The sequence below is a fragment of the Carassius auratus genome, chromosome 30 (genome assembly GCF_003368295.1).
Source record: "Carassius auratus strain Wakin chromosome 30, ASM336829v1, whole genome shotgun sequence".
Taxonomy (NCBI): Eukaryota; Metazoa; Chordata; class Actinopteri; order Cypriniformes; family Cyprinidae; genus Carassius; species Carassius auratus.
In genome coordinates this window covers 11,804,993-11,832,540 of record NC_039272.1, presented here as the reverse complement: position 1 = coordinate 11,832,540, position 27,548 = coordinate 11,804,993, and the positions used below count along the sequence as shown (strand labels likewise).

At 37.9% G+C, this 27,548-nt stretch overlaps 1 protein-coding gene across 1 annotated transcript; it reads right to left on the bottom strand.

The window, feature by feature from the left end:
* Positions 1-1,183: 1,183 nt before the first annotated feature.
* sv2ca (synaptic vesicle glycoprotein 2Ca) lies at positions 1,184-26,720 on the bottom strand. The gene is made up of 13 exons (XM_026211379.1): positions 26,245-26,720; positions 21,599-22,258; positions 13,432-13,612; positions 10,253-10,404; positions 5,445-5,578; positions 4,989-5,078; positions 4,388-4,498; positions 4,171-4,259; positions 3,076-3,240; positions 2,842-2,975; positions 2,505-2,708; positions 2,234-2,393; positions 1,184-2,087 (listed from the first exon to the last, which is right to left on the bottom strand). The coding sequence occupies exons 2-13, from the start codon at positions 22,182-22,184 to the stop codon at positions 1,904-1,906; spliced, it is 2,190 nt and encodes a 729-aa protein (XP_026067164.1). The 5' UTR covers positions 22,185-22,258; positions 26,245-26,720; the 3' UTR covers positions 1,184-1,903.
* Between the last annotated feature and the right edge of the window lie 828 nt (positions 26,721-27,548).

Genomic DNA, 27,548 nt, shown 5'->3' with positions numbered 1-27,548 from the left:
GATCATTTGTAATCTCATTTATAAATAATGCCTTCAAGAAACAGCACAGCTTTGCTGAGAGTGAGACAGCATTAAGCCACTTTGGTTAGTTGGAAGCCAAATCAAATGAAAAACATCAATGGTCCTATATACAGTTCTAATCTTTTTAGAACTTTCTAAAGAAAAAATATATATTATTGTAGACCTCTCAAACCATAGCAAAAACTAGATAACAGTAACACTATTGATTTATGTTGTTCAGAGAACTGTATTTGGCACTGATTGTAAAAAGCTAAACCATCAAATGTAATGTTATGTGTTTCCAAAGAAGAATTTCCAGTGTGATATGATCTATCACAAATCATTCTAATATGGTGATAAAATTATTACTTGTAATTTCTTAAATAAAATTTTAACCGGTAGTGTATGTAAATCTATATTTAAACATCTAAGTCATTTTGTAGAAGCAACCAAAACAGAATTTTATTCACTTGGCTTGGAAATGAAAGTAGTAAATGATTCACGTGTCATCTCTCTTCCCCTCTCCACAGATTGTAGACCCCATATGTTGAGGCGGGCCCTCTAAATCCCCTCTGCACCAACAAACCTGTCATTTCAACAAGATGACTCTTTGACACTGTACATAAAAGAGGCTTTCCGGCACATCGCCAGCCTGATTCTGATCAGTCCTTTCTGTCAGATTGTAAAGATGGTTTGCATGAGTGACCCTGGCAGATACACACTCTATGATATCTAATACAGCAGCCACCTCAAGTTCATACATGATGATGATCTTATGTAGGAGAGGCACAGTTTCAAAAGGCCATTTGCTGTTAGACAAATCACAAATTGGCAGAACAAGACTGATAACACACGCCCGTTGTATATGAAATCAAATAGGCTTGCAATAAAAAGCTTATGAACAAAATATACTCACTCCATTGTATATGAACAAAACATCTGCAGAGCACAAAATAGTTTTTTTTATATTTCCAGAGGAATTTTATACATGAGCATGAGTGCACTGTTGTGGCCTTTTTCATCAGAGGTTAGAGTAAAAAAAAATACAGTAATAATACTTTAAAACAAAAATGGTTGCACTTTATTTTACAGTACGTGTACTAACATGTACTTATAGTGTACTTACAGTGTATTTATCTAAGAAAGTTCTGGTAACACGAGGTAACTACATGGGGTAGGGTTAGGTTTAAGGGTAGGTTCAGGGTTAGTACCTAGTTATTACATAGTTATTGTAATTACTATAATAAGTACATAGTATGTACATGAGGAACAGGACTGTAAAATAAAGTGCTACCACAAAGATAATGGATATTAACCTTGTCATCAACTTACTCAATACTCAGTGAAACTGATTCAACAACAAAACCATTTTCTCTTTCATTAGAAATATATGATACCATATCTGGATAACGTTTTCACTATGTGTAGTCTGAAACTAATAACTGAATAAAGAGTTGTTTACCAGTAGACCGGTCTCAGTCTCTCATCTCTTTAGTAATTCTCAGGATTCAGTCTGCCAGGTGTGATGCAGCTGTGCTGGGCTTTTGGCATATCTGATCATCCTCTCTGCATACTTGAAGCAGATTTGGACTGCTCATTAATAGGTTGTTTTGCTTGAGTCTTAATAAGGGGACATTAATATTTACGCTCACATTCAATCCTGGGCCATTCTAAACCTCTAAAAAGCCAAAAGGAAACATGAGGGTCTTGTTTAAATGAACTGTAAAGTATAAAGGTGCAGAAGTTTTATTATTGCAAAGAAAGTCTAACGACTGTCAAAATATGATGATGCCTAATTGAGAATTATCTTGTTATGAACACAACATAAGTACACTGTATACAACAATGAGGAATGAGGGTTAACTCAAGCCTTTTAAGTTTCTCCAGACCTCCAACACAAGGGTTACATGAGGACATTTGACCTGGTGTCAGGTAGTCGCAATCCCACCAGACCTCCGCCTACGAGCACTGAGGAGGCCAGAAGAATGGGGATGGCTTTGGTGATGCCCACTAAAGATCCAAAAATCAGATTTCCCATCACTGCGGCTAGCTTGCACAGGGCATTACAGAAGCCAAATCCAGTTCCTCTGAAATAGAGAAGTGGAGGGAGAGAGCATGGAAGAGGAAAGGGTAAACGTTGGTGTTACATTGATATTTAATGGGCTTTGAAATCATTAAACAGCTTTGTTGCATGTCTGTTAGCATATTCTATTATTTATGAGTACAAACAAACCTTCTGTCCGTAGGGTACAGCTCTACTGTCACAACATCCAGGGAGTTCCAGGCGGAAATACTCAACCCATTGTACAAGCACAGCATCCCAATCATCATCGACTCACTGGTGCCAAACCACAGGAAGAAGCAACTGATACCAGACAGAATCATGGAAAACCCTGACGAAACACAGAACATTTACAGCAAAACTATTCCTTCACACATTCAAAAAGTATGAATCTCAAATATATCTGCAAAGTGGTCCAACCTGAAACAAAATCTTGTCTCACCTAACATAGACAAGCGGCCAATTTTGTCCATGAGCAGTGCAGATACGATGTTACCAGGCAGAACAGCCAGTGTTCCCAAGAAATTGACGAAGTAGACCCAGTATGCACTATAATCATCCTCAAATGTCATTTGACAGCCTGTTTTGTTGTGGTAAAATGTGCTGTTTACCACATCTGTGTTTATAAGCTTGGAGTCATCAATATCTGTCAAATGAATAAATTAACGAGATTTAAACCACAGTAGAAAGCAATAGTTACTTATTTGCAGGCATGCAGCAAAGTGGTAAAATGGTGAAAATGTGGTCTGTTTTGTGTCAGAAATAAATGACTGTTTTACCAGTGTTATAGAAGACAGCCTCAATAAACGTGCAGTTTCGAAAGAAAGATCCGACTGATGTCACATCCTCAAAAAAGCAGCTATGAAAAGTGGAATTGATGAAAGTGACAGACTTGAATTTCATACCTATGAACCTGAGGAACGGATAAAGAAAATGATTTATGTGATAAGCACACACAGAATAAAAATTAGTACAATAAGAAGATGATTATGGTTACAGTTTGAATAAGTCACCTGTCACTGATAAATAAGCTATTAGTGTGTATCTGGTTCTCAAGGGTGAAATTGAAGGTGAAGTCTTCAATGCGCTCATTGTTATGCCTTTGTACTTTGGAGGCATATTCATCGGCCTGAAGATGTCTGATGACGTCAGGGAACCACACCGATAAACCATAATACCTGCAGAAGTACTGAGTTCTTTAATGATAGGAAAGAATGAAAGAAAGAAAGAAAGAAAGAAAGAAAGAAAGAAAGAAAGAAAGAAAGAAAGAAAGAAAGAAAGAAAGAAAAAGAACGACAGACTAACAGAACGACAGACAGAAAGCACGACAGAAAACAGAACAACTGACAGAAGACAGAACAACAGACAGAAAGCATGACAGAAAACAGAACAACTGACAGAAGACAGAACTATAGACAGACTGAACAACAGACAGACAGAATGACAGGAAGACAGAACGGCAGAATGACTGAAGACAGACAGAACTATAGACAGACAGAACAACAGACAGACAGAATGACAGACAGAACAACATACATACAGAATGACAGGAAGACAGAACGGCAGAATGACTGAAGACAGACAGAACTATAGACAGACAGAATGACAGACAGAACTATAGACAGACAGAATGACAGACAGAACAACAGACAGACAGAACTGTAGACAGATAGAATGACAGAGAGAACAACAGACAGACAGAACAACAGACAGACAGAATGAGAGAGAGAACAACAGACATACAGAACGACAGGAAGACAGAACGGCAGAATAACAGGAGACAGACCGAACAACAGAAAACAGACAGAAAGACAGACAGACAGAGTGATAGACACACAGACAAAATGACAGACAGACAGAAAGAAAGACAGAGAGACAGAGAGAACTACAGACAGAACTATAGATGGACAGACAAACAGACAGGGGTGCATTTCCCAAAACCATAGTTGCTAACCTGTTAGGAACTTTGTTGGTTGGCAATGGGAAATTGCATTGCAACCAACAAAGTTTTATGGCTCAACTATGGTTTTGGGAAACGCACCCCAGATAGACAGAGAGACAGACAGAACAACAGACAGAGCAACAGCATGACAGACAGGAGATCTTACCCAAATGACAGTGTGAACCACACAATAGCAAGTTTGACTGTACTGTCTTTTACTGGATAATTAAAACACTTCAAGAAGTTTAACCAAATCTGGAAGGACAGAAACAGGAGTTTTAATGATCTTTATTTGAATCATAAAAAACAATAAGTATTCTATAATTTCTGCTAATGATTACATAGATGGTATATTTTCTGAAAGGTTACACATCATGACTCACCCCATGAAGCTCAGTCTTTATTCTGAAGATCACTTTCGAGAAAATGTTGCCAGATTCGGTCTGCATCTCGACAAAGTCATCAATCTGCTTTGGGATCTTAATTCTGTTCACCTAAAAGAAGAAACACCAGTTACTAGAGTTCACACTGTAAGCTATAGTTCACAATCCTGATTTATATCCCAGATTTTTATTTTTCTCTACATATCAGATTCAAGTCTAGATTGGAGAAAAGTTTGAAGAAAAAGATCTCAAATCGGATTTGGTCCACTTTTGCCTGCAGTCCATATGGGCTATTCTACAGATTTTTTGGTCATGTAATGCAATGAAATGTGAGTATTTTTTTAAGTTTGACTTGTTCAGTATATTCAGTATTTAAAAGAGAGAGAATATTTTAGGGAGATATAAGAGTGTCTAATTTGGATGACAGCTTGATCTCCATCACTAGGCTGCTCACCAAGCAGCTGAATAAATGACACCAGAAACATCTGTGAAGCCCACATACAGGGCAGGATAAGACAATCATGTATGAATTTAAGCGACTTTAAAGCATGGTTGGTGATCTAAGCAGCTTAAAGTTAACGCAGTGAGGGAATCGACTCACGGTGAAGACTTTCTCGGGCTGTCCACGCGCTCGCATGTTTGTGTCATGAATCTGCTTGAGGATCATCCAGGCCTCATCGTGCTTCCCCACCTGAAAGGATAGAGCAGAAAAATCCCTAAGAGATTAACTGGATTAAGTGGAAACCGCAGCGCTAGATGACAACCGCCCACCTCTATTGCCACGGCAGGCCTAAAAGAGGGGTGTAGGGAGTCACGACAAGCACGCGTCATTAGCTTCAAAGAGAGTCGTGTTCCCTTAAGTCAGGCTGTTTCTTCAGATGTTCAAGTCATAAACTGATGCTTGTACATGCAGTAAACAATAAAGCAGCCATAAGCATCTGAAATGGATTTTGCCCATTTTCTATTTGTAAATTACCCTTATTTCAAACTCAACCAAAACTATAATGAATTATACACTTTCTTTGTATCTCTTCACTTAATTTCACACACTCCTTACCTCCAAGTAGAACCTTGGGCTCTCTGGCATGAACGTTAAGGACACCACGGCACAAACGCAGGGGAGAGCGCACACCACCACAAACACCCTCCAGCTGTGGAATTTATAAGCTGAGCCCATACTGAAACTCCAGCCTGAGGAAAACATCAGACCATTTTTCATGTTATTGATCCAGCACAGACAAAGGGCTTGGCTCCTCGGTAGCACTTCAAGCCACAAAACTGTAGGATTTGAACTAGAAACATTTATCAGTAACTGTTGGGATGTCACAGTGATTATGGTCTGAGTGAACACATCCATTTCATTTGTCCAATGCTGATTGATTACTGTACATAAGAGATGAGTGTGGTGTTCCAGGTGAAGGAACTGAAAAAACATCAGGATTAATGGGTGTTATAGGTTGGGCTTCCTTTTATAATGCAGTCCTGATTTGAGGTTGCAACATAGTATGGAATAACTAAATAAAAAAATCTACATCTAAAACACTGTTAACAAAAACAAACTATTAAAAATTTGTTTCCGTTAACTGAAATAAAGCTGAAACACATGATTGCCCAGTTCTGTTCTAATATTCTTATAGTGCATATATATAAAAGGACTCATCAACACACCATTCAAAACTATTCTGCATTTCTAATTTTCAGTGGTATCAGGCAGGTTTCTGAAATCACGTAAAGCAGCTTTAAGACTGACATGAACTCAGAGAGCGCAATAAAATTATCCCAGGCTGAAAATGTGCTTTTCTCGTTATATTTCATTTTAAGTGGCTCCTTTTCTACTTCTCCTCCATATGCATCTTCTTTTTTTACCAGTAATGTCTTATTCACTGAGCTGTAAAACAGTGTAGGGTCTTAATGATATTATTAAAGTGGAAATGTCCTTTGGAAAGGCACAAGTGTCTTTCATTTATGGTAATGTAAAGTTGCCATTAAAGGAATAGCACACCCAAAATTAAAAGTTGTTTCGAATGTAGACAAGTTTGCTTCCTCATTGGAATAGATATGAAGAAATGTACCATTACATAACTTGCTCACCAATGGATCCTCCACAGTTAATGGGTGCAGTCAAAATAGTCCAAATAGCACAATCCACCATTAATCCACACAACTCCTGTATATTATTTACCCTTGGTAAGCAAATGATGTAAAGGTAAATTTCACCAAATCTGTTCAGATAAAGAAACAAACAAATCTACATCTTGAATTAAATAATGATAATAGGTCACATATAAAAAAACATCCTAAAATGAAGAAAAAGTCACATAATACACACACAGTACGTAAAGAAATCCAGAGTTTTGAAAGAAAGTAATATGGCATGATGAAATATGGAATTCAGTGTGTGTGTGTGTGTGTGTGTGTGTGTGTGTGTGTTCATTAGCGTATCTCTGTGAGGACCTGTGGTAAATAATGAAGGTAACACTACACTGCAGTATGAGTGAGAGTTATGAAGCTGTGATTGCAACAGCAGCCAAGCCCAGAGGGTTAATGTTTCACCCATGTCATTGGAAATCTCATTACATAGATTATGTGCATAATTGACTGAGGAAACGGGTGACTGAGTCAGCAGCTACAGCAGACCTACGGTATTGTACATTGGCTTGCCAGTGGCTCTACTCACAGTCGGCTTTAATGCTAATGAAACGACACAGTCACACACACACACACACACAAACTGTGTAAATGTAATGACTTGAAACATTTCCAATTGTAAGGACATTTATTTTTTATTGTGTTCGAAAACCTAGCAAGTTGCATTCAGATGCAGTAATTTAAAGCATCATAGGCACCAAAAGAAACCTAAATTTCAAATTTTAAATTTTAAATTGCAAGGGCAATGAATTCCGAATTGCATATAAGCATAATACTCAAGCAAAAAAACATGGCCAAAACAGTAAAAGTAATATTCTAATATGCGATTTTGAAAGAGGCACATGAGGTAGGATAAATGTTTATTCAGTCTAATTAAAAAAAATATATGATTTTTCAAAATATGCGAAATGCCCCCAAGTTTGCCAATCTCACGATCAAATCAGAGGAATGCGTTTTGTCCTACATGAGCCAATGATTCCAACAACATAAGACACATGATCCTGCGACTGACGGTTTAGGAGTTACGAGCGATTTCGTATTTTCGACCGCTGTATATCCATACAAATTTCAAGTCTCTACAACTTACGGTTTGGTCTGCACGATCATTTTTACGTGGAAATTGCTCATCTGAGACTATTCAGACAATTTCGATAGGATTTCAATGCTACACGCTTGAACCCTAATTAATTAAATATAAATGGAAATGAGATTGAGCTGCAGGATGTTTATCTGTGGATGTACAAACCAAGTGATCAATGGCAACAGAGCTTTTAAAAGTGGCAGGATGAATTACCCATATAGTACATACCGTGCACTTTTAAAAGCTCTGTTGCCATTGATCACTTGGTTTTTTCATCCACATACAAACCAAATACAGTCCTTTCTAGCATTCCTAGCAGTCTTTCCTACTATAAAATTCTGAAAAGCTCTATTCCAAAATTTAGTCAACTCCCTACTGTCCACTGCCTACTCAGCTCTAAAACTTTATAAGTACTTTATTTGGATAAAATAAAGACACATAGAACACAAATATGGTAAATAACCTACTTTTGTGAACTAGCCCTAGGTTTTTCGTCCGATTGGAACCAAAACAGCACAGAAAGATTCTCTGGAGAGTGATCAATAATTATCAAAAAAAGTTGAACTTTCAACTCACCGTTGCAAAGAGATGCCAAAATGTTAGAAGCAGGAAAGGCAACTTTTAGTTAAATGCCTATAACTCCTGAACGGAAGAGATATCTTCGTCAAATATGGAACACTTATGTAAGAGCTCAAGCTGAGGTCACAGAGAAATATAATAAGGGAAAAAAACATAAAAATGGCTATAAATAGGCAACCATTTGTCCTATCAACATAAAAATCTTGGTTCTAAGTGCCACAAGTGTCTACTGTATGCGTATATTTAAAAAAAAATTAGCACCTATTAGACAAGGTTAATGGAGGCTGATTGTAACAAAACTCAGTTGGCCTGTCGGCCCCAAAGGTCTGTGAGAAATCACTAGAAGTGGCAGGTGGCAGGATTTGCATTGTTTGAGGGTGTAAATGATTGTAAATTGTGCTGTTTTATGCACATACACACAAACTTTACCTCATAGAACCACTGCTAGCAATGAAACCGGTTTTTAAATGACTGAGAAGATGTAAAAACCCTACTTTTGCAAACTAGTCCTAGGTTTTTCAGTCAATCTGGAAAAGACCACAACCGTGCAATTCTCTGGACATTTTAGGTCAATAATTATCAAAAACATGTTGAAATGTACCCTTTAGGGAGCTATAACAGAGTCCTTAAGAAAAGGGGACTGTCCAAATATATCCAAAAACCTATAAAGCCTAAACAAAATAAAATGATAAATGATTTAGATGGTTACGGGCTTGCTAAATAATAATGTATTTTTCCTCATGTGCTTAATTAAGTGCTTGAACCCCAGTTATCGCTGCTTGCAGCTAAATATATTAGTTGTGTTTGTTAAAGCAAGCATTAATATTACAGTCTGAGATTTAAACAACTACCCCCCCACCCACCTTTGATATACTTTGGTGCTTAACCCCAAGACTGTCAGCATTGCAAACAAGAGCAATACCACAAATTGTGCGCCCTCTTTATGTGCCATTTCACAGACAGTAGTTTTATACATGCCACAATAGTTTACATCCAACCAAACTAAATAATCATCCTTTCATAATTAAATTATAAGGAAATTTCCACATAGTAAAAGGGGTGGTGTGGATCTTAAGGACTTGCATATTAGATTAAATTGATTGAGATTGGCAAAAATTAGCACATGTAGACAGTGAGATACAGTAACTGATCACTGAATGACCATATACTTTGAGAACAAGGGAGACTGAATGTAATCTACCCACCCATGGCTGCCCCTCTTCATTGTATACACAGACACCCATTTTACAAAACCTGTGACCGTTTCCCATTGATTTTAGACTATAATACAGACTCCCTAATACTCTCCTAGCCACTGTGTCTGACAGCTTGTCCCCTGCTTGGGCTCCACCATGGGCCATTCATAAATCAAGCACTCCTTTCGTTTTGTCTCACAAGGCAAGGAGAAAAACCTCATTATGATCAATTCAGAGAGAACAAAACAGAGCAAACACCTCCCCCCGCCTACCAAAATAGGAGTGAAAACGTCGTTTTAGCCAAGAGACTATTCTCCATATCCATTCACCTCCTCCCTTCCCCTCTATTCCATCATTTCGTTACTGATGAGAGCAGCTTACTTCCAGAGTAGAGGTTCTCATAAATCATCGGACTATGCTTTCCCCCACAGGAGTCACTTCATCCTTTAAATATCCCTGCAGTGCTCTGTTTCTACATTAATCACTTAACCTAAAGCTCAGATGTTCTCCTCTCCCTCACAGTCATCACTGCCAACACGTGCTGGAGGAACAGCAGACACCTTGACCAGAGCTCGCCGAGAACACTGTTGTAATCAGACTCTACCTGTGTCTTGTGTTATTTCATTTATATGTAAATGAAAAGATAAGTTCAACTTTTGCTTGCTTACTAGAAAGCATCACCATAGTTTTAAGGAGATATTACCTCGATAAAACCATGCTATTTTAGACATGTATAGTTACAGTCCCATGGTTTTTAGACATATAGCATAGCATTTTTTGAAATAGAAATATTCTGTAACAATGTAAAATAAAGGAAAAACCTTGATAATGATGATTAGCAAAACATTCTGGTTATCTTACCGTAGTGAGGTATGATGGCCCAGGCCATGGCAGAGGCATAAATCTCTCCAATCATCCAGAACATGCAGAGCCAGCTTAGATGCTCTCCACGCTTCTCTCTTGCCAATACCTCAGCAAAGTATGAGAACACAATGGGCACTGCTCCACCAATCCTGAAGGACAAGACAAGGAAGAATAAAGTTCAGAGGGTCCAAAAGCTCAGCAAATTATGACATCTGTTTCTAATTTCATCTACTTTCCTTTATAGCGTAATTTTAAAACGTGGATCTGTGGACTTATTTAAGTTGTGTTTAAGCGTGTAAAATAAAGCCTGCCATTACTTTTAATAAACCTTTCTACCATCACCAAATGGAAATGCAAAAAATTTTTCAAAATGGTTTCCCAAACGATCTGCCATTGGTTGAAAAACAGCTCAAGAAAGTGTTGATAATGATACACTTATCAGAAGAGTCAACCTAAAAGGTCTTGTACCGTACAATATGCAGACAAAAAAATATTTTAAGACTAAAAAATTAGTTTTTCACTTGAGGGCAATAAAGAACACTCCTCGCTTATGTCAAATCCAATTAAACAGAAAACACTTTATTGGTGTAAAGTAATTGACTAGACTGAATTAAGTCTAGTTTGTGAGATTAATTAGTCCTGGGTGTCTTCTTGAGTTCAATGTTCAAATAAAAACAATGTAATTTAATTACTAAATGTAGGCATTTAAAAGAATCAAAGAATAACCCAAGTTCTTTTTTTAAGTAAGGATGCATTAAATTAACACTTTAATTCAGTAAGGATACCTAAACAGAGTTTTGAGTCTAGATTAAAAAGTGGCTAATGTTTTAGCACATCTGATCTCTTCCAGAAGCTGATTCCAACTGCGGGCGGCATAGTAACTAAAGGCAGACTCCCCTTGTTTTGTGTGAACCCTTGGTATTTCTAAATCCTGCTGATCTGAGTGGTCAGTTAGGTATATTATTTATATTCAGTGAGCATATCTGCAATGTATTTTGGTCCTAGGTGATTGAGTGATTTATAAACGAGTAAAAGTACTTTAAAATCAATCCTAAATGTAACTGGAAGCTAGTCTAAGGGCCTGAGGACTGCTGTGATATGCTCAGATCTTCTGGTTCTAGTAATAATTCTAACAGCAGCATTCTGGACTCTGCAGCTGTCTAATGGTGTCCTTGGGAAGGCCGGTGAGGAGACCATTACAATAGTCCACCCTGCTGGTGATAAAGGCATGAACAAGTTTCTCCAAGTCTGGACTGGAAACAAAACATCTTATTCTTACAATGTTTTTAGATGGTAGTATGCTGATTTACAGTAGTTACTTGCTTTGACATGACTACTGAAACTAACGTCTGTCTCCAGAATCACACCAAGATTCCTGACTTGATTTTTAGTTGAATCAAGGTATGCATTCACCTGGAAAACTTCATCTTTGTTTCCAAATGTAATGACTTGAGTTTTTTTCTTGTTTAACTGAAGAAAGTCCTGGTACATCCCACTATTAATTTTATCAATGTAATGGCAGAGGGAGTCAATGGGGCTGTAGTTTATTGGGTGATATGCCTAGGTAAATCTGGGTATCATCAGCATAGCTGTGATAGGCAATTTGGTTGTTTCTTATTATTTGACTTAGTGGGAGCATATGCAGGCTAAACAAGAACGGTGCAAGAATTGAGCCTTGACTGAAGAAGGCTTGCTGCCGAAACGTTTGACTGTTGATTGCTCTGTCGCAAAATTAAAATAAATGTAAAAGTTATTAAGAAGATAGAGCGAGTGCAGATCCCTTACTTGAAAGTGATGTTATTGATTGATCAACCCAAAACTGAAGTTGAGCTCAGTGATTTACATTTTTTCAGAACTTCCTATCCAACAAATAATTCTGAAAAAAAAAATGTATTTTGGTATCTTTCAAGAACATTAAGAAATCTAACTGTACATGGTACCACTCATCACTACAACCAAATTGACATTTTAATTAGCAACAACATTCTGTGAAATGCATAATAGGAGCCACAAGCCAAATGTTTTCAAAGATTCACAATAACTCCATCATCAGAGAGACAAGTGCTTTAGCCATGGACCCACAGACAGTCTCCGCCAGCAATGGAGAATCAAAGAGTCAAGAACGCAGCACTGTAGAGGCTATTGATCAAGCCAGATGTAATGTATTGCCTGTCTGAAAAAGACTATTATCTAAAGAATAGGAGAGACATTCTCGTTTTAGAGGTGGGTTGATAAAAGATGCCCATTGTACAGTTCCTCATGATACCAACAGAGAATTCTTTCCAGAAACCCAAGTCAAAATGCAGATGGGGACTATGTCTAGGTAGTGTATTAAATTGATATTTTCCTACGTCTGCTTGCTTACACACAAGAGCGGCAGAGATATTTTTACAGTTTTTTTTTCTTCATTACAAACTTCACAAGAATCACCATAGGATGTACAGTATGTGCTCAAAAAAACCTATAAGGATATGGATTATGGTATCAAATATTAGCCACAATCATAACTGCATTTTCCCCATCAACATCTTTATACTTCTCTTCTTTATATTAACAGCTTTTTATTTTATATATATATATATATATATATATATATATATATATATATATATATATATATATATAATAAAAAGCAAGGTTGGGGGTTCGAATCCCCGGGAACGCATGATATGTAAAAATTGATAGCCTGAATGCACTGTAAGTCGCTTTGGATAAAAGCTTCTGCTAAATGCATAAATGTAATTTTTTTAATTTAATTAAATTTTAATATAAAGAAGAGAAGTATAAAGATGTTGATTTATATATATATATATATATATATATATATATATATATATATATATATATATATATATATATATATATATATATATATATATATATTGTATTACACCCAGACTATTGTTCAGCCTTTTAGAGTCTCTGCTGATAAAAGTTAATAGATATTATTATGTCTTACCTGTCAGTTTTTATCAATTTAATGCATCCTTACTGAATGTATGTTTCTTTCAACAAAAATCTTACTGGCCCCAAACATTTCAACAAAAGTCTAAATATTGATATATTTCTTTGTATTAATAAATCTAAAGTCTCTGTCAAGATCCACGTTTTGGACTTGACAAATGTAATATCTTGAAGATGTACCACAGATTGTGTGGTGAAGGAAACAGACTCACCCGAAGCCAGCTATCATGCGACAGAGCAGGAAGAAGCCATAGCCCTGCACAAAAGAAGACAGGAAGGCGAAGAAGCCATTCATGGACATGCAAATCAGCAGACACTGCCGTCTGCCCACCTTGTCAGCCATGCCTCCCCAGAAGAAGGCCCCTACCATCATCCCCAAATACACAATGCTGCCTGTAGTAAATAAAATGGGGGGGAGAGAACAAAGTGAAACAGTGAGAACACACAACTCAGGTGGAGAAATACACATACTGACGCAGACATATTCAGGAGAGTTTGTTTTTTCTTCATTCTTGTTTGGCGACTCATTTATATATACTGGTTTATATGCAGTTTCTTCCCAGAGCAAGAATACCATTAAACTTTCATTTGACTGATGTTTTCACCTAAGGACTTTCTTTGTTGTTTTCTGGGTGAAATGAAGGAGACTTTCCGTGATGATGATGCTATAAGCAAGGGAGTTTGTGTGCGGTAAAATGTTGATTACATAAGTAGCCCAAAGGAAAAACAAATAACCATTAAAAATGTATCAGACTTCAGTGATCTCAGAATTCTATATAGAAGTCCTCATCACAAGATTTAACTGAAAAAGAACTTCTGCTATTGTTTATTGTACTAAGATGCCTTTCATAGGAGAATTAGATGGTGCACAGATAAAAAAAAAACACCCTGAATATCTGTTAAATATAGCAATATACACCAAATACACCAAATAAAATAAAATAAAATAATAATATTCTTCTGTAGTAGACTGATTTTTCTATTTCTATTTAATCTGTTTAACATGCAATTGGAAAAAAAATGGAAAAAGCTTGGTTCATTAGAAGTAAACTAATTTACAGTTGAGGTCAAAAGTTTACACCCCCCTTTCAGAATCAGCTAAATGTTAATTATATTACCAAAATAAGAGGGATCATAGAAAATGCATGTTATTGTTCATTTAGTACTGACCTGAATAAGATATTTCACATAAAATATGTTTACATATAGTCCACGAGAGAAAATAATAGGTGAATTTATCAAAATGAAAGAGTTCAATAGTTTACATCCTTGATTCTTAATACTGTGTCCTTACCTGAATGATGCACAGCTGTTTTTTTTTTTTTTGTTGGTTTTTTTTTTTTGTGATTTGTGATTTGGTTTTATTTAGATGTTCATGAATTCCTTGTTTGTCTTGAACAGTTAAACTGCCTGCTGTTCTTCTGCCTGCAGGTCCCACAAATTCTTTGGTTTTCCAGCATTTTTGTGTATTTGAACCCTTTCCAATTATGACTATATGATTTAGAAATCCATCTAGTCACACTGAGGACAACTGAGGGACTCATACGCAACTATAACGGAAGGTTCAAATGGTCACTGATGCTCCAGAAGGAAAAACCACGCATTTAGACCCAGGGGGTGAAAACTTTTGAACAGAATGGAGATGTGTTTGTTTTTCTTATTTTCCCTAAATATCATATTTTTCATTTAATACTGCCCATCAGAGGCTACAGGAGATAGTTATATGTTTCCTAGAAGATACATAAGTTCAATTTACCCTGATCTTCAAATTCAAAGAAAATGGCACACCCTGCTCCTAATGCATGGTTTTTCCTTCTGGAACATCAGTGAGCATCTGAACCTTCTGTTGCATATGAATCCCTCAGTTGTCCTCAGTGTGAAAAGATGGATCTCAAAATCATACAGTCATTGTAAGAAAGGGTTCAAAAACACAGAAAATGCTGGAAAACGTCTCTAGGTTACGCATGTAACCATGGTTCCTCAAGGGAAGGAGACGCTGCGTCAAAAACGCAATGGGGGAATGCGTCTAGCATGAGAAACTCTGAATATCGTGTGTAATCTGTCCAATGGAAGAGTTTGACATCATGGGCAGGGTGACGTAAGGGACCAGGAAGCTGTTAAAGCACGTGCCGTGCTGCTGGTGTAAGCTTCGAGTATCCCTGCCTAGTGTGTTTCCAAAGAGCATAGCTTAGGACAAGAGGACAGAAGCGCCTGGAGTAACTGGCATATCTAGGCCATAAAATCTTGCAGAAGTGGACCACCCCACAGCGTTGCAGATGTCCAGCATGGATACACCTACTAGGAAGGCCTTGGAGGCTGTCATACCCCGTGTAGAGTGAGCCTTGGCCATGCCGGGCACAAAGTCGAGATAAGTAGGGGCCACTGAGAGGGTCTGAAGATCTCCAACTCTCCTCAGAGAGGTGATAGCCAACAGAAAGGTAGTTTTAAGGGTCAGATGTCTGTCTGATATATCTTGTATTGGCTCAAATGGAGCTTTACAAAGAGCCTCTAACACCACAACCAAGTCCCAGGGGGGAATACAGGACTGTACTGAGGGCCTCAACCTCAGCGCACCGCAAAGGAAACGTGTAACTAGGGGGTGTCTTCCCAAAGTCTGACCATCGAGAGGGACATGGTGGCCGAAATGGCCTCCACATAAACCTTCAGCGTGGAGTGGGTCAACCCTGCAGAGAACCTGGCTTGCAGAAACTCCAGAACGGTACTAACTGGGCAGTTAGCTGGGTCAAGCTGACGATCTCTGCACCATGGGGTGAAGAGTTTCCACCTCAGGGTTTACAGTTTGCAAAGTACAGTTGCTGGATAAACTAGAGAGAACCAAAGGGGACAATGTGATGTCTCTCGAGTCGCAATGAGGTCCACCTGAGCTTTGCCAAAAATTTCTCCATATCTGCTTCACCACCTCGGGTGAAGCTTCCATTCCCCGGGCCTTGGCGCCTGCCTCGACAGTATGTCTGCTCCCACATTTTACTTCCCAGGAATATACACTGCTCTGAGTGAGAGGAGTTTGCCCTTGGACCACACAAGGATCTGGTGCGCCAGCTTGTACAAGGGGCATGAACACAGACCTCCCTGGTGGTTGATATAAGAGACCACCTATGTGTTGTCACTGCGCACCAACACATGGTGACCCCTCAGGTCTGGGAGGAAGTATTTTAGTGCTCGATAAACGGCTAGAATCTCTAGACAATTGATATGCCATGTCAGATGGTGACCACTCCACAGACCATGGGCAGGGTGGCTACTCATGACCGCACCCCAACCAGTGAGGGACGCATCCGTTGCTAGTGTTACAGGGTGACAAGGAGCTCCGAACACCGGGCCCTGATTCAAGAACCAAGGTTTCTTCCATATGTCTAAGGCATGGAGGTATCGCCGCGTGACTTTGATAGTTCGAAGTGGATTCCCCCTCATTCCAGACGTGTCTGCATCGTGGTTGAATCCCACACTATGCCTAGATAGGTGGTTCTCTTAACTGGAGAAAGTACACTCTTCTTGGCATTCAGTCTCAAACCCAGCTCCCCCATATGTGCAAGAACGACATCTCGATGTCGAACCGCCATCTGCTCTGATTGAGCTAAAATCAACCAATCGTTGATATATAATTGAGAATGTGGATGCCCTGCATACGCAGAGGAACCTGAGCCACATCTAGACATTTCTGTTTGGCAGACTGACCCACCGTGGGCACTGAGGTGAGACGGGGACTCTGTAATGCGGTGTACGTTGCTCTACCCCAGCAGGGGCTGCCCTCTGAAGCCCTGACCCTCCGGTGTCAGGACTTCTTGGACGAGGACTTCTTATCTTCGATCACTGCCCTAAGATCTTGTTTGGGCTTAGAAGTCCCCGACTGAGAGCTCTGTTTTTGAGCCTCTCTATATGAGGAGCTGGCATGCGGCTGGGGCATCTTGCTGAGGGAGAAACTTATGGATTGGCGCCACTTGTTTATGTGCCTCCTGAAACCTGTCGACGACTGAGCTGACAGCGTCGCCGAACAGGCCAGAAGGCTGAAGCAGTGCGTGCATAAGGCAAACCCTGTCCTTCTCCTTCAGACTGAATTTTAGCTGTTTTGTCAGATATAGAGAGCATAATAGAGAGAAATGAGGAGAAGTTGGTGGATTGATAGTTGTATTTAAAGAGATGCATTGACACTTTTTACACAGAGCATGTGCTGCAATGTACAAAACCTTTTGGAGATTTGCTGATTTTTCAAAGTGTCAATTCTCAACTGATACAGCAGCTTTCTTTGTGACCAAGCACTAACAATTTTGCTGCTGTAGAACCAACACAGCAACTAATAGTGAGAAGTAAACTGCTTTGTTGGTACAGTAACATACCTGCTAAATAGATTCACTTTGGAGATCGTCCCCTTGGAATTATAAGGTTCTATCTGCGTTCTGAGCAGTTTTAAGATATTGAGCTTCAAAGTTTTTGTGTTCCAACTCAACTTCAATGACATTTTTTTAGGTTTTATAAGATTCAACTTATTTTTTAAGTCAGTTGAAATTACTTGTAAACCCAAATTAAATAAATGTATAAATCTAAAGCAGCAACTGAACTTAGATTTTTAAATAGGCTTGAAATAGGCAGAGTTTTTACATTCCCCTGAGAAACTTTTCATTCCCTGACAAAACTGGCGATGGAAATATTAGGAGGTGGAAGAAAAAAGCAAATGCAAAGTTATCATAAGAACACAAAGCATTTAGCAAGAGAACCAATTTTTCCCATATTTCATATCTTTCAAGAGGAAAGCACAAGTGCTCATTAGTTCAGGGCTTTTTAAAAATGAATCACACCCATAAGACGAGCAACTTACAAATTAAACAATAAACTATACTTTTACTACCTGGATTGAGGTGATTTTTCCATTGTCAGCTTGTCTTTAGGATCTGTGTGTAAAAAACATCTGGGTGTATGGAGCAACCAAGTTGAAATGATTGTTGCAGTATGATTTATATTCTGTTGCTGAATATATGGGCCATAAAATTTAAAATAGAGCATTAAACAGAGAACTGAACGAGAATAAAAGGTTGGCAAAATAGATTCAGAAAGGCAGGATTATTTTAAGCAAATGTTCTCTGTAAAATCAAGTGTGTGTGTGTGTGTGTGTGTGTGTGTGTGTCTATATATATATATATATATATATATATATATATATCTGTCTTTTTCTCTCTCGCACACATTGAGAAGCTGTGCAGGTCTTGTAATCTCTGCAGTGGGTGATTTCACTGCAGTTTAGCCAAGCTCAGTGTCTCAGTCACCAATGCACAAAACAAGATAGATAAAGAGAATAATGAGAGAGGGTGGACAGAGAAAGAGAGCGAGAAAAGGGGTTATGATAAGATGTAGTAGATAAATCAGCCACAGATTTATAGACGAAGATAGGCTCCTGAGTAATGGAAGACATATTACACAACGTGTTCACAACACCATCCATTACTGTAACTGTGTGATGCAGCAATTTTCCATTGCCTTCTTTCTATAGAATACTAAATGCTAAATATAATACTAAATATATTTGAATCAAGACGAATAGTCTGATTGTAGTTGGGTAATAAAGCCAATAGACTGTGAAACTACATTGTACTAAATTGTCCTGTACAGGCAGAAATGGCTCAAATAATGTCTGCATGTATGAACTCATGATAGCCTTGAATAATGCCTGGGAGAATGATAGTTCATATAAAAATGCACGTATGTCAGTAACGTTACACAACTTGTTCAGTCCACGTCGGTTCTGGTCATACAGAACATATCATCCAAACTCTCAAAATGTTGTTTCTTGAAAATTCACTACAGCAAAATAATTTGGTCTCAGTAAAAAGCTCAAATAGAAAAGGCCCCTTATATTAAGCATCTGTTTAAACATTTGTTTAAACATCTCAATATTCTTCAAACTCGAAGCATAGTGTATGAATTTCTGCTGGTGACTTTTTTCTTTTTAGCTAGAAAGTATAAATCACTGTATACTGTGTATTGTATGGAAAAGAGAAGCCTGGACATTCTGCTAAACCTCTTACTATTAGATTTCATGAAAAAAAGCATACAGTACAGTATATGGTTTTTGAATGACTTGAGGATGTTTAAATGACTACAGAAAATGAATGTGTGAATTGTGATAAGGTTTAAACATCAGAAGTGGAATGTGGCACTGTGCCATTTCACTAGTCACACTATGATAGCAAACAGAAAAAGAGTCAACACTTGAATGCTAACTAGGACCTGCAGAAAGTTCGTATTCTGCAGCATCCCACACTAAATCACCACTGCATGACTGTGTCTGCTGGAGAACAGCCATTACCTTACTTACCTTACCGAGAGATACACGACTGAATTAGATTGTTGTAAGTCAGCAGGCTCTGAATTTCTGCCTAAATATCTCCTTGAAACAATGCATTGTTCTCTAGAAAAATGTTTGTAGTTTTTTGTAGTAGGTTTTTTTAAAGCAAGAATGACAGTCCAGACTTCTAAACTGTTACAAAAAGAAATCCATTAAAAATAAATCCTTTCAAACTTTCAATTCATCAAAGAATTCTGAAAAAAATATCATTGTATTAAGTAAAAAACATTTACAAAATATAATTTATACAGTATCTATATCTCTCTCTCTCTCTCTCTCTCTCTCTCTCTCTATATATATATATATATATATATATATATATATATATATATAATGTTTACAATATTTCTGTTTTTAATGTATTTTGTTTTAAATAAAAGCAGCTGTTGTGAGTTTAAAAAGATTAAAAAGAAATAAAAGCATTTCAAAGCCATTTTGAAGTCTTTTGATCCCCAAACAGTGTTTCAATCTTTCTGGCTGAGGAGCAGCAAATTCTTCTGCTGATGACCGTATCTGATCTCAAAAGCCAGTAGCTGTACCGGCAGTCACAGCCGGCCACGTGCGATTATGTCTTAAAAGCCATTGACAGAGTAAGGACAAAGAGAGAGAGGGAGCATGAAAGAGAGGGAAGCAGAGCATGCCACACAATGCCCTGAGGGCTCTCCAGATGAGTGCATAAGTGAAGAAAAAGAAGGATAAAAAAAGAAGGATAGGGAGAAAGAGAGATACTCAGACTTGATTAAACTGATAAAACACATAAGAATGTCAATTTATATGAAGATCAATGACATGACCCTAAACCAGGTCAATGAGAACCGTTTAAAGAAGTATCATACACTTGCTCAAGTAATAACAAATTACATTTGGTAATGTTGCTTCCTTTTTGTCCAGTATAGTAAACTGTCTGGCCACACTAAATAATAATCTACTTCTGAATACAACAGCCTACAATAATTATAAATAAATATAATAGGTCATGTAATTCAAAAGAAAAAATACTACCGTGTTTAGTTAATATTTTTGGAAAATATTACTCTCATGCTCAACTTGACCATTTCATTCAAAAGTAAAACAATGATTTTAAGATCATATTTTAATTTAAAATTGCTGATTACTTTTTAAATATAATTTTTTAATGTAATTTTTCCTGTGACAGCAAAGCAACATTTTCCCCAGTAATAACTCCAGGCTTTAATGTCACATAATCCTTCAGAAATCATTCCAATATATTTATTTGCTGCTTTTCGTTCATCGTTCAAGACCTTCGTTAATCTTTGGAACACAGATTAAGATATTTTTGATGAAATCCGAGAGCAAGGGTCCTACCACGGTCAAGGCACAGAAACGTAGTTAAGAAATTGTTAAAATAGTCAATGTGACATCAGTGGTTCAAATGTTTTAATGTTTTAGTTGTTTTAACAACTTCCTAAAGCTACGATAATACTTTTTGTGCAAAAAGAAAACTAAAATAATGAATTAATTCAACAATTCTTCTCCTCTGCGTCACCCTAGGGCACCATTTTGGAGAGTATCACGACACATGCACATGCTCTGATTGTAAACAAGACACAGCTCGTGATTGTTATACACTAACAGCACCACATGCATGCTTTGTTTACATGCTGGAAAAGCACACATACGGCAGTTTGTTTATTTAACAGGGACAATACACTAGGCATTGTTATACAGAGACAACCGATGCCGTGTACATAGGGCATATAGCATGCAGCTAGTTTGCAGCCCTCGTCCCTGGCCTCTTCTGTGGCACGGTCCCTTGCATCGTGATCTTCTCCAAAATGGAAAATGGTATCACAAAATGGTTACAGGTTTGGAATGACATGAGGGTGAGTAATTGATTATATAATTTTTGGGTGAACTAAGCCTGGCACTAGCAACACCAAGCTCACGGATTGAATTCCCAGGGAATGTATGATTGTTAAAATGCAAGCTTTTCATACAATGTGTGATATGCATGAATATAGTGTTTATCTACAGTAGTTACATTCCTTCTACATTCTTACCTAGCCATCCAGAGCTCGAGTCAGGCACACACATATCCGTCTCTGCACTAGGAAGAACAAAGCCCACAACGAAGACCTCCACACCATCAGACATGAGCGCCAGGCCCAGGGTGAAGAACAGCTGCCACTGAAACCTGCCATGTCCACACTCCTGTATGATGAGCTCGTACTGCTGCGCCAGCTCCTCCTCGTCCGCCTGCCTCTCGTTCTCCAGCTCTCTCCGGTCCTTCAGGCCATCCGCCACCGGCTGTCCCAGAGCCAGCTGTCCATCTCTGGCCTTTGCATCCGAGGGGATCCCCTGGTACTCCCCTTCATATATCTCATCCTCATCATCGTGACCCTCAGTGGCGTCGCTGGATCCCTCTTCATCATTGGCGTCATTTCCTGTGTAGTTCCCACCCGGCTGGCTGTAGTAGTCATCGTCTTCATCCCGGAAGCGCTGGTAGGAGCGACTTTGGGAGTACTCGTCTGAGGCACGGTCCACAACTTTGATGACCTTCTTAACAGCTTGTCGTTTGGTCTCCTTAGCAATGTCTCTGGCGCCCTTCATGAGGGAAGACGTGTCTTGTGGAGCTGTATCAACCATGATTCGATGTTGGAGGGGAAGAGGTCTGCAGTCACCACAGAAGAGGTGCTTTTGTCTTTATGGCTCTCATGAGTCTGGGAGAAACACAGGTTTAAAGTTATATTGTGAGGGCTAAAGCTTTGGGTTACATAGGTCATAAAACTATGCACTGTATTTAGAATTTTTTTTAAACAAATGTTATAGACTGCAAAATAGTTTAGTGATCGTAAACAGAAAGTGAACAAAATTTTGTATGCCGATGAAACACCATGTGATCATAATCTCTGCCATACTGCGAGCCATGTACACCATGTGAATGAGTCGGGGACTTTACAACAGCTAATGGATCAAGAGAGTGAGCTTGTTTTACTTTCATTGTGTTTACATGCCGTTGGGAAGCTGAGTGCTCAGGCTGTGGAGTAATCCATTATTGGCTGACTGAATGGATGTGGACCATGTGTCTGTCTGAGAGGTCCGGCAGCCCCAGTGAACTGCATGATTGGCCCCTCGGTGAAGACACAGCACTTCCCCCCAATCTACCTGCGTAATGCTGTGGGATCTGCTCACAAATGATGGACGGTAGAATCATCCGCGTAGATCATCAGCTGTAACAGCTTCGGATAACACTGTAATATTTCAAATACAACTAAATCTAAATCAGTCTGAGATCATTTCCTAACTGAAAAGCAGCATTCTCTGTGTTTTACTGATCGGACTAGGACCAGCTTAACCTGAGAGCACAGTTTAGGTACAATCAGTCGCAAGTGGATTGAAAATAGGCCTCATGATAGCCTCTGTCGAAATGATGTATGGTGTTTCTGTTCTCTACGCCTTCTCTGGTGCACTGGGGTCAGGTTCTATGCTAGAACATTACAGCATATTTGCCAAGCTGGCATGAATAACAATGGTTTTAAGAGGCAAGCTGTAAAATTACCTGTCAATATGTTTAAGATAAGGAGAGGGGGCAAATGTGAAAAAAAAAATAAACTAAATGTGGCATTTCAAATCATTTCAGCCTATAAGAACAAAATCAGTTACAATATTTTACACAGTCAGTGAAATTTCTTTCAGTTTCGGGGTGTAAAATAGGCTAAATAGTTTACATATATGTGTTGCTACAATAGATGTTACCCTGATGTTTATTTTTTTCTAAGGTATAAGTATAATACTCACAGAAGTGATTAATATAAGGCAGAAAAAATATGAAGTGCTAACGATTTTAAATTTAGACAGTTATTAGTATTTTTATGGACTGTCTGACAGACAAGTAAGCTGAAAGAGTGAATGTCCTTTTTTTGTTGTTGTTGTCAGGCAGTGTGAATAAGCCAGGTTCAATCTCCTAATGGTTTGGAGAGGACATAATCACATTAAAACAAAAAAACATGACCTTGTCTATAAGAAGGACAGGGAATCTTGTGCTAAGAGATTGCTTCAGGAATTTATTATATTATGGAGACAGAGGAAAGAAGAAAAGTTTTGGGGAAGGTTGAATTAGCTGTCTGGTGTAAAAAAAAAAAAAAAGTTTATGAAAATCCAAGCAAAATCCAAAGCATGTGCTGTCAATTTTACTAACATTACTTTGTTTTTTCATTTTGAATACAATTCTTCCATTTGTGCAAAAGGCCTCATTCAGCCATATATTCATCAAGACAAAAACAGATTTCTTGTTCAGCAAATTTTCATTTTCAGTAATTTATATGATTGTTTTGACAGCTGTGTATATATTTTTATTGGAAAATCGTGTTAAGTGAGCTGTCTTTATTTCAATCATCCTACAAAACAAAGATACCCAGGATAGTTTTTTAATAGTTGAACATATTTTAGGCCACTCAACACACAAGGACACTGATAATCAACAAATGTAAAAAAAAAAATGAAGCCAGCAAACAGCGAAACAATAAGTCTATGACAGCTGCATTGCTGGACTCACAAACCCTAAAACTCACATAACCTTTTAGCAATATGAAATTCAGTTGTCACAAAGACAACCGTGTTCATCTATTTAGGACAACATTTGGAGGAATATTAAGAAAACTGCATTTTGTTCAGCATACGCTGTCAGCACAAGATTTTTTGTCTGACAGTGCGTCGTGACAACTGAACAGATGGAGAGGAAAATCATTTTGAAACCTTCCTCTAGTCTCAATTTATTTTCTAATTCTATCTGAATTATTTTTGCTAATATTATGGCATGACAGTATTCAGTTATTGTATCTAAGAAAGACAATGTTGAGTTATGGCAAGGAAAACAAATTTGGAAGAAGCAGTAGTCTACATTACAATGTAAATGAATCCCGCTGAACATGTTTAACACTATTCTAATGTACTTGCTCATATATATGTTCATCTTGAATCTGTGAAACATCAGGGTATGATGACGCACTGGCATGCATGCTAAAGAGAAAAAAGTAGGCTGGGATTATATGAGGCTTGTCGCTCTCAATCACGACACGGCCGGCTGCATCACTCTGCAGGTAATTCAATAAAGCCTATTCTCAATGGGCAGAGCAAACCTTCCCACCAGCATGAGCACTGCTACAGGAGCAGATTCTAATCTTAACATCGGACATGTGTTCCCAGTCATGCAAACTAAACGCAACAGACAAAAAAAAAAAAAAAAAAAAAAAAAAAAAACCTTAGAAAAAAGTCTTGAGGATGCCAATATTAAAGGACATTTACTGCATATTTACACAATGCACCAAATAAATGATTTATCTCTGAATTGCCTTAGTGGTTATGCAGCCTAATGAGGCAAATGCATGCAGCTGAACTATATGAAAGCAAAGATAAAAGCCTGGTCAATGCAGCATCACTGATGAAATGCTCTGCAGTCCTCAAGGATACAACCTTGGAATTACTGTAGAGCTGAATGAGTTTAAAGTGCATGACTAAAATGAAAAGCTGGATTGGTCTCCGCTTTTATAGAAAGCATGGCCACAATTGTTTTAATTCATTTTCTTTTATAAAATGGCTAAACATGAGCATTTTACAACCAGCTTATCCATAATCAAAATGAATTTTAGGGGATTTAAAGTTTCAAGACTTCGGAAAACAAACTTGTCTCAGTCCAATAAAGCTGAATAAAAAAAAATCACCCAATAAGTGACATGGCTCAACGAGCCTATTAAACCTTATTTGACTCCAAACAAAGACTCAAAATTTGGCTGTTAATGATTTTGGCTGTGTGTGTAATTATCTAAGATAAAAAATAAAGTAGGTCTATACAAATATAAATGTAAAAAATAGAGAGAAAAAATAGAGTATTGGACATAGAAAGCGGGTCCTGTCAAAATAATGTACTAAACTAATAATAAGAAATTAACGAATTAATGTATTTTGTAGTTATTGATAAACTTGTATGAGATAAACAAATACATATTTGTAAAAAAAAAAAAAAAAAAAACTTTGGATAGGGTAGCCTAGGCTACTACATTTTTATCAGCCTACAATACCCGTGGTAACAGGGTTGCAGGTAAAGCTTTAATACAGTCAACGCTCAGTGTAAAAACTTGTTGTAGAAAGGATTCAATTTATGTTACTTTTTGGGTGTCATATATCCAAGAAGGAATATTAAAAAAATGTCATACACTTTTGTAATCTTGTTCTTGGCAGTTCTCTGTCTGTGTGTCTCAGCAGTGCTCGTGGTGCCTGCGGCGGGGGATCCGCGCGCTGTGCTCTGTTCCAGCCACCGATCAGTCGCTTTCGTTCATGTCAAAACTGACTCCTGAGCAACGCTCAACACCGGCCACTCTCCTCTAATCATTTTTTTTTTTATAAACGACCGAACGGAACGTATAAGGACTATGTCTAAATTAAACACATTCAAATAAACCAATTTTAGTTCTGTTTTTGGGGTCCAGACCTGAACGTCTGAATAAACAACTTTTGTTGCCTGGACAAACTGAACTGTCAGTGTAATTTTAATTTCCTGTGCATGCGTCTTCTTTATGACAAACTACACAGTGCTAGTCAGATGATAGTAAGAATTTTAAATTATTTATAAAATAAATTAAGAAAAATTATTTCGTACAGTGATATAGCAAAATGTGTTGTTATGAGGCTCTTTAAAGATTTGACTCACCATTAAGGGAGCAGATGATATGTCGATGTTTGCTCTCCATTACGAGACGCCCGCCGTTGCTAATGAATAAACATTTATTTGTGTCGTAAATATATTCGTCAACTAAAGCAAGAGCTGACGGTGTTTAAGCGCTGCAGCTCCGTCTCTGCAGTACTTCAAGGAACTGAAGAGAGAGAGGGGGGGGGGGGGTGGACTTGCTGTGTGTTGTAGTAATAATGCTATGCGGAGAGACCTGACGGAAACACCGCGGTATGACGTAAAGAAACCCCCTACAAGAGATGTATGACGACTGTCCTATTGAAAGTCAAATCCGGCATTTGCAGATCACGACAAACTGGCGTGATTTAAAGGTGCACTCAGCATATTAAGAGGTTTTAAGAAAAGTTTAATGCATTGCAATTAAGAAAGTTTTACGCATTAAATTAGGTTTTGTTGGTCTTTTGCATAAGACATTTTATAAACAACCTCAAGTTGATTTCACGTGGTCGAAAATGCATTGCATGGAATAAACTGGATATTTCTGTTGTGACAAACACCTAAATATTCAGGCCTTTTCATAATCCACCCTTTTTATTTAGAAAAACAAAAACTAATTCGAAATTGAGTTTCATGTAGATTTGATTGACAACTTTAATCAATCTGGCTGCATGAAATGAAAAAACGCTTTAGGTTGCTTAACGTAACCTTTGTTCCCTGAGATAAGGGTATGGGCGTTATGTATGGGAAAACAAATTTTTTACATTCTGATTTATTCATGTTTGTGTAGTTGCACAAACCAATGGTGCTTCAGAAGGGGCGGGGCCGAATGCTATATAACTCAGCCAGTAAGGGCATTCATCATTAGAGCTGTAATCGGGCCTTAAAAGTTAGGCCCGACAGGACCCGAGCCCGACAAGTAAATTTTGATTGACAGCTTTTTTAAAGCCCGAACCCGTTTACAGCCCGACATTATTCAAATGTGCGCACGCACACAGCTCTTTTGCCTTTTGCCAACAATGAGCAATTTATTCATGTTTTAACATAATTTACTCATAACTAACGTAGACTAGACCACTTGGAAGTTGGAATAAAGAAATAAAATAAGTCCTGTGTCACATCGTAACATCTCAGCATTCTAGACATAGGCTCATTTAACCTATAAATAGACCAACGCACCAATAAAAACAAGTCATTTAAAAAAAAAAATTAAGATAAATTTTAAATTAAGATGGGTATTTGGCAATAACGAAATTAAGATAAAGGCTCCGCCGGATTTGCTTTATTTAATAAAATAATAATGCCAACATTAGCGTAAACACTCTGTC

Bases quoted from the DNA above. Each gene is read 5' to 3' on its own strand.
- sv2ca (XM_026211379.1), bottom strand. From the start codon at position 22,184: ATGGTTGATACAGCTCCACAAGACACGTCTTCCCTCATGAAGGGCGCC. The intron at 2,709-2,841 runs GTAAAACAGTCA...TTCATTTGACAG, and splicing joins GGCTGTCTTCTATAACACTG to ATATTGATGACTCCAAGCTT. The intron at 2,394-2,504 runs GTGAGACAAGAT...GTGTTTCGTCAG, and splicing joins TGGCCGCTTGTCTATGTTAG to GGTTTTCCATGATTCTGTCT.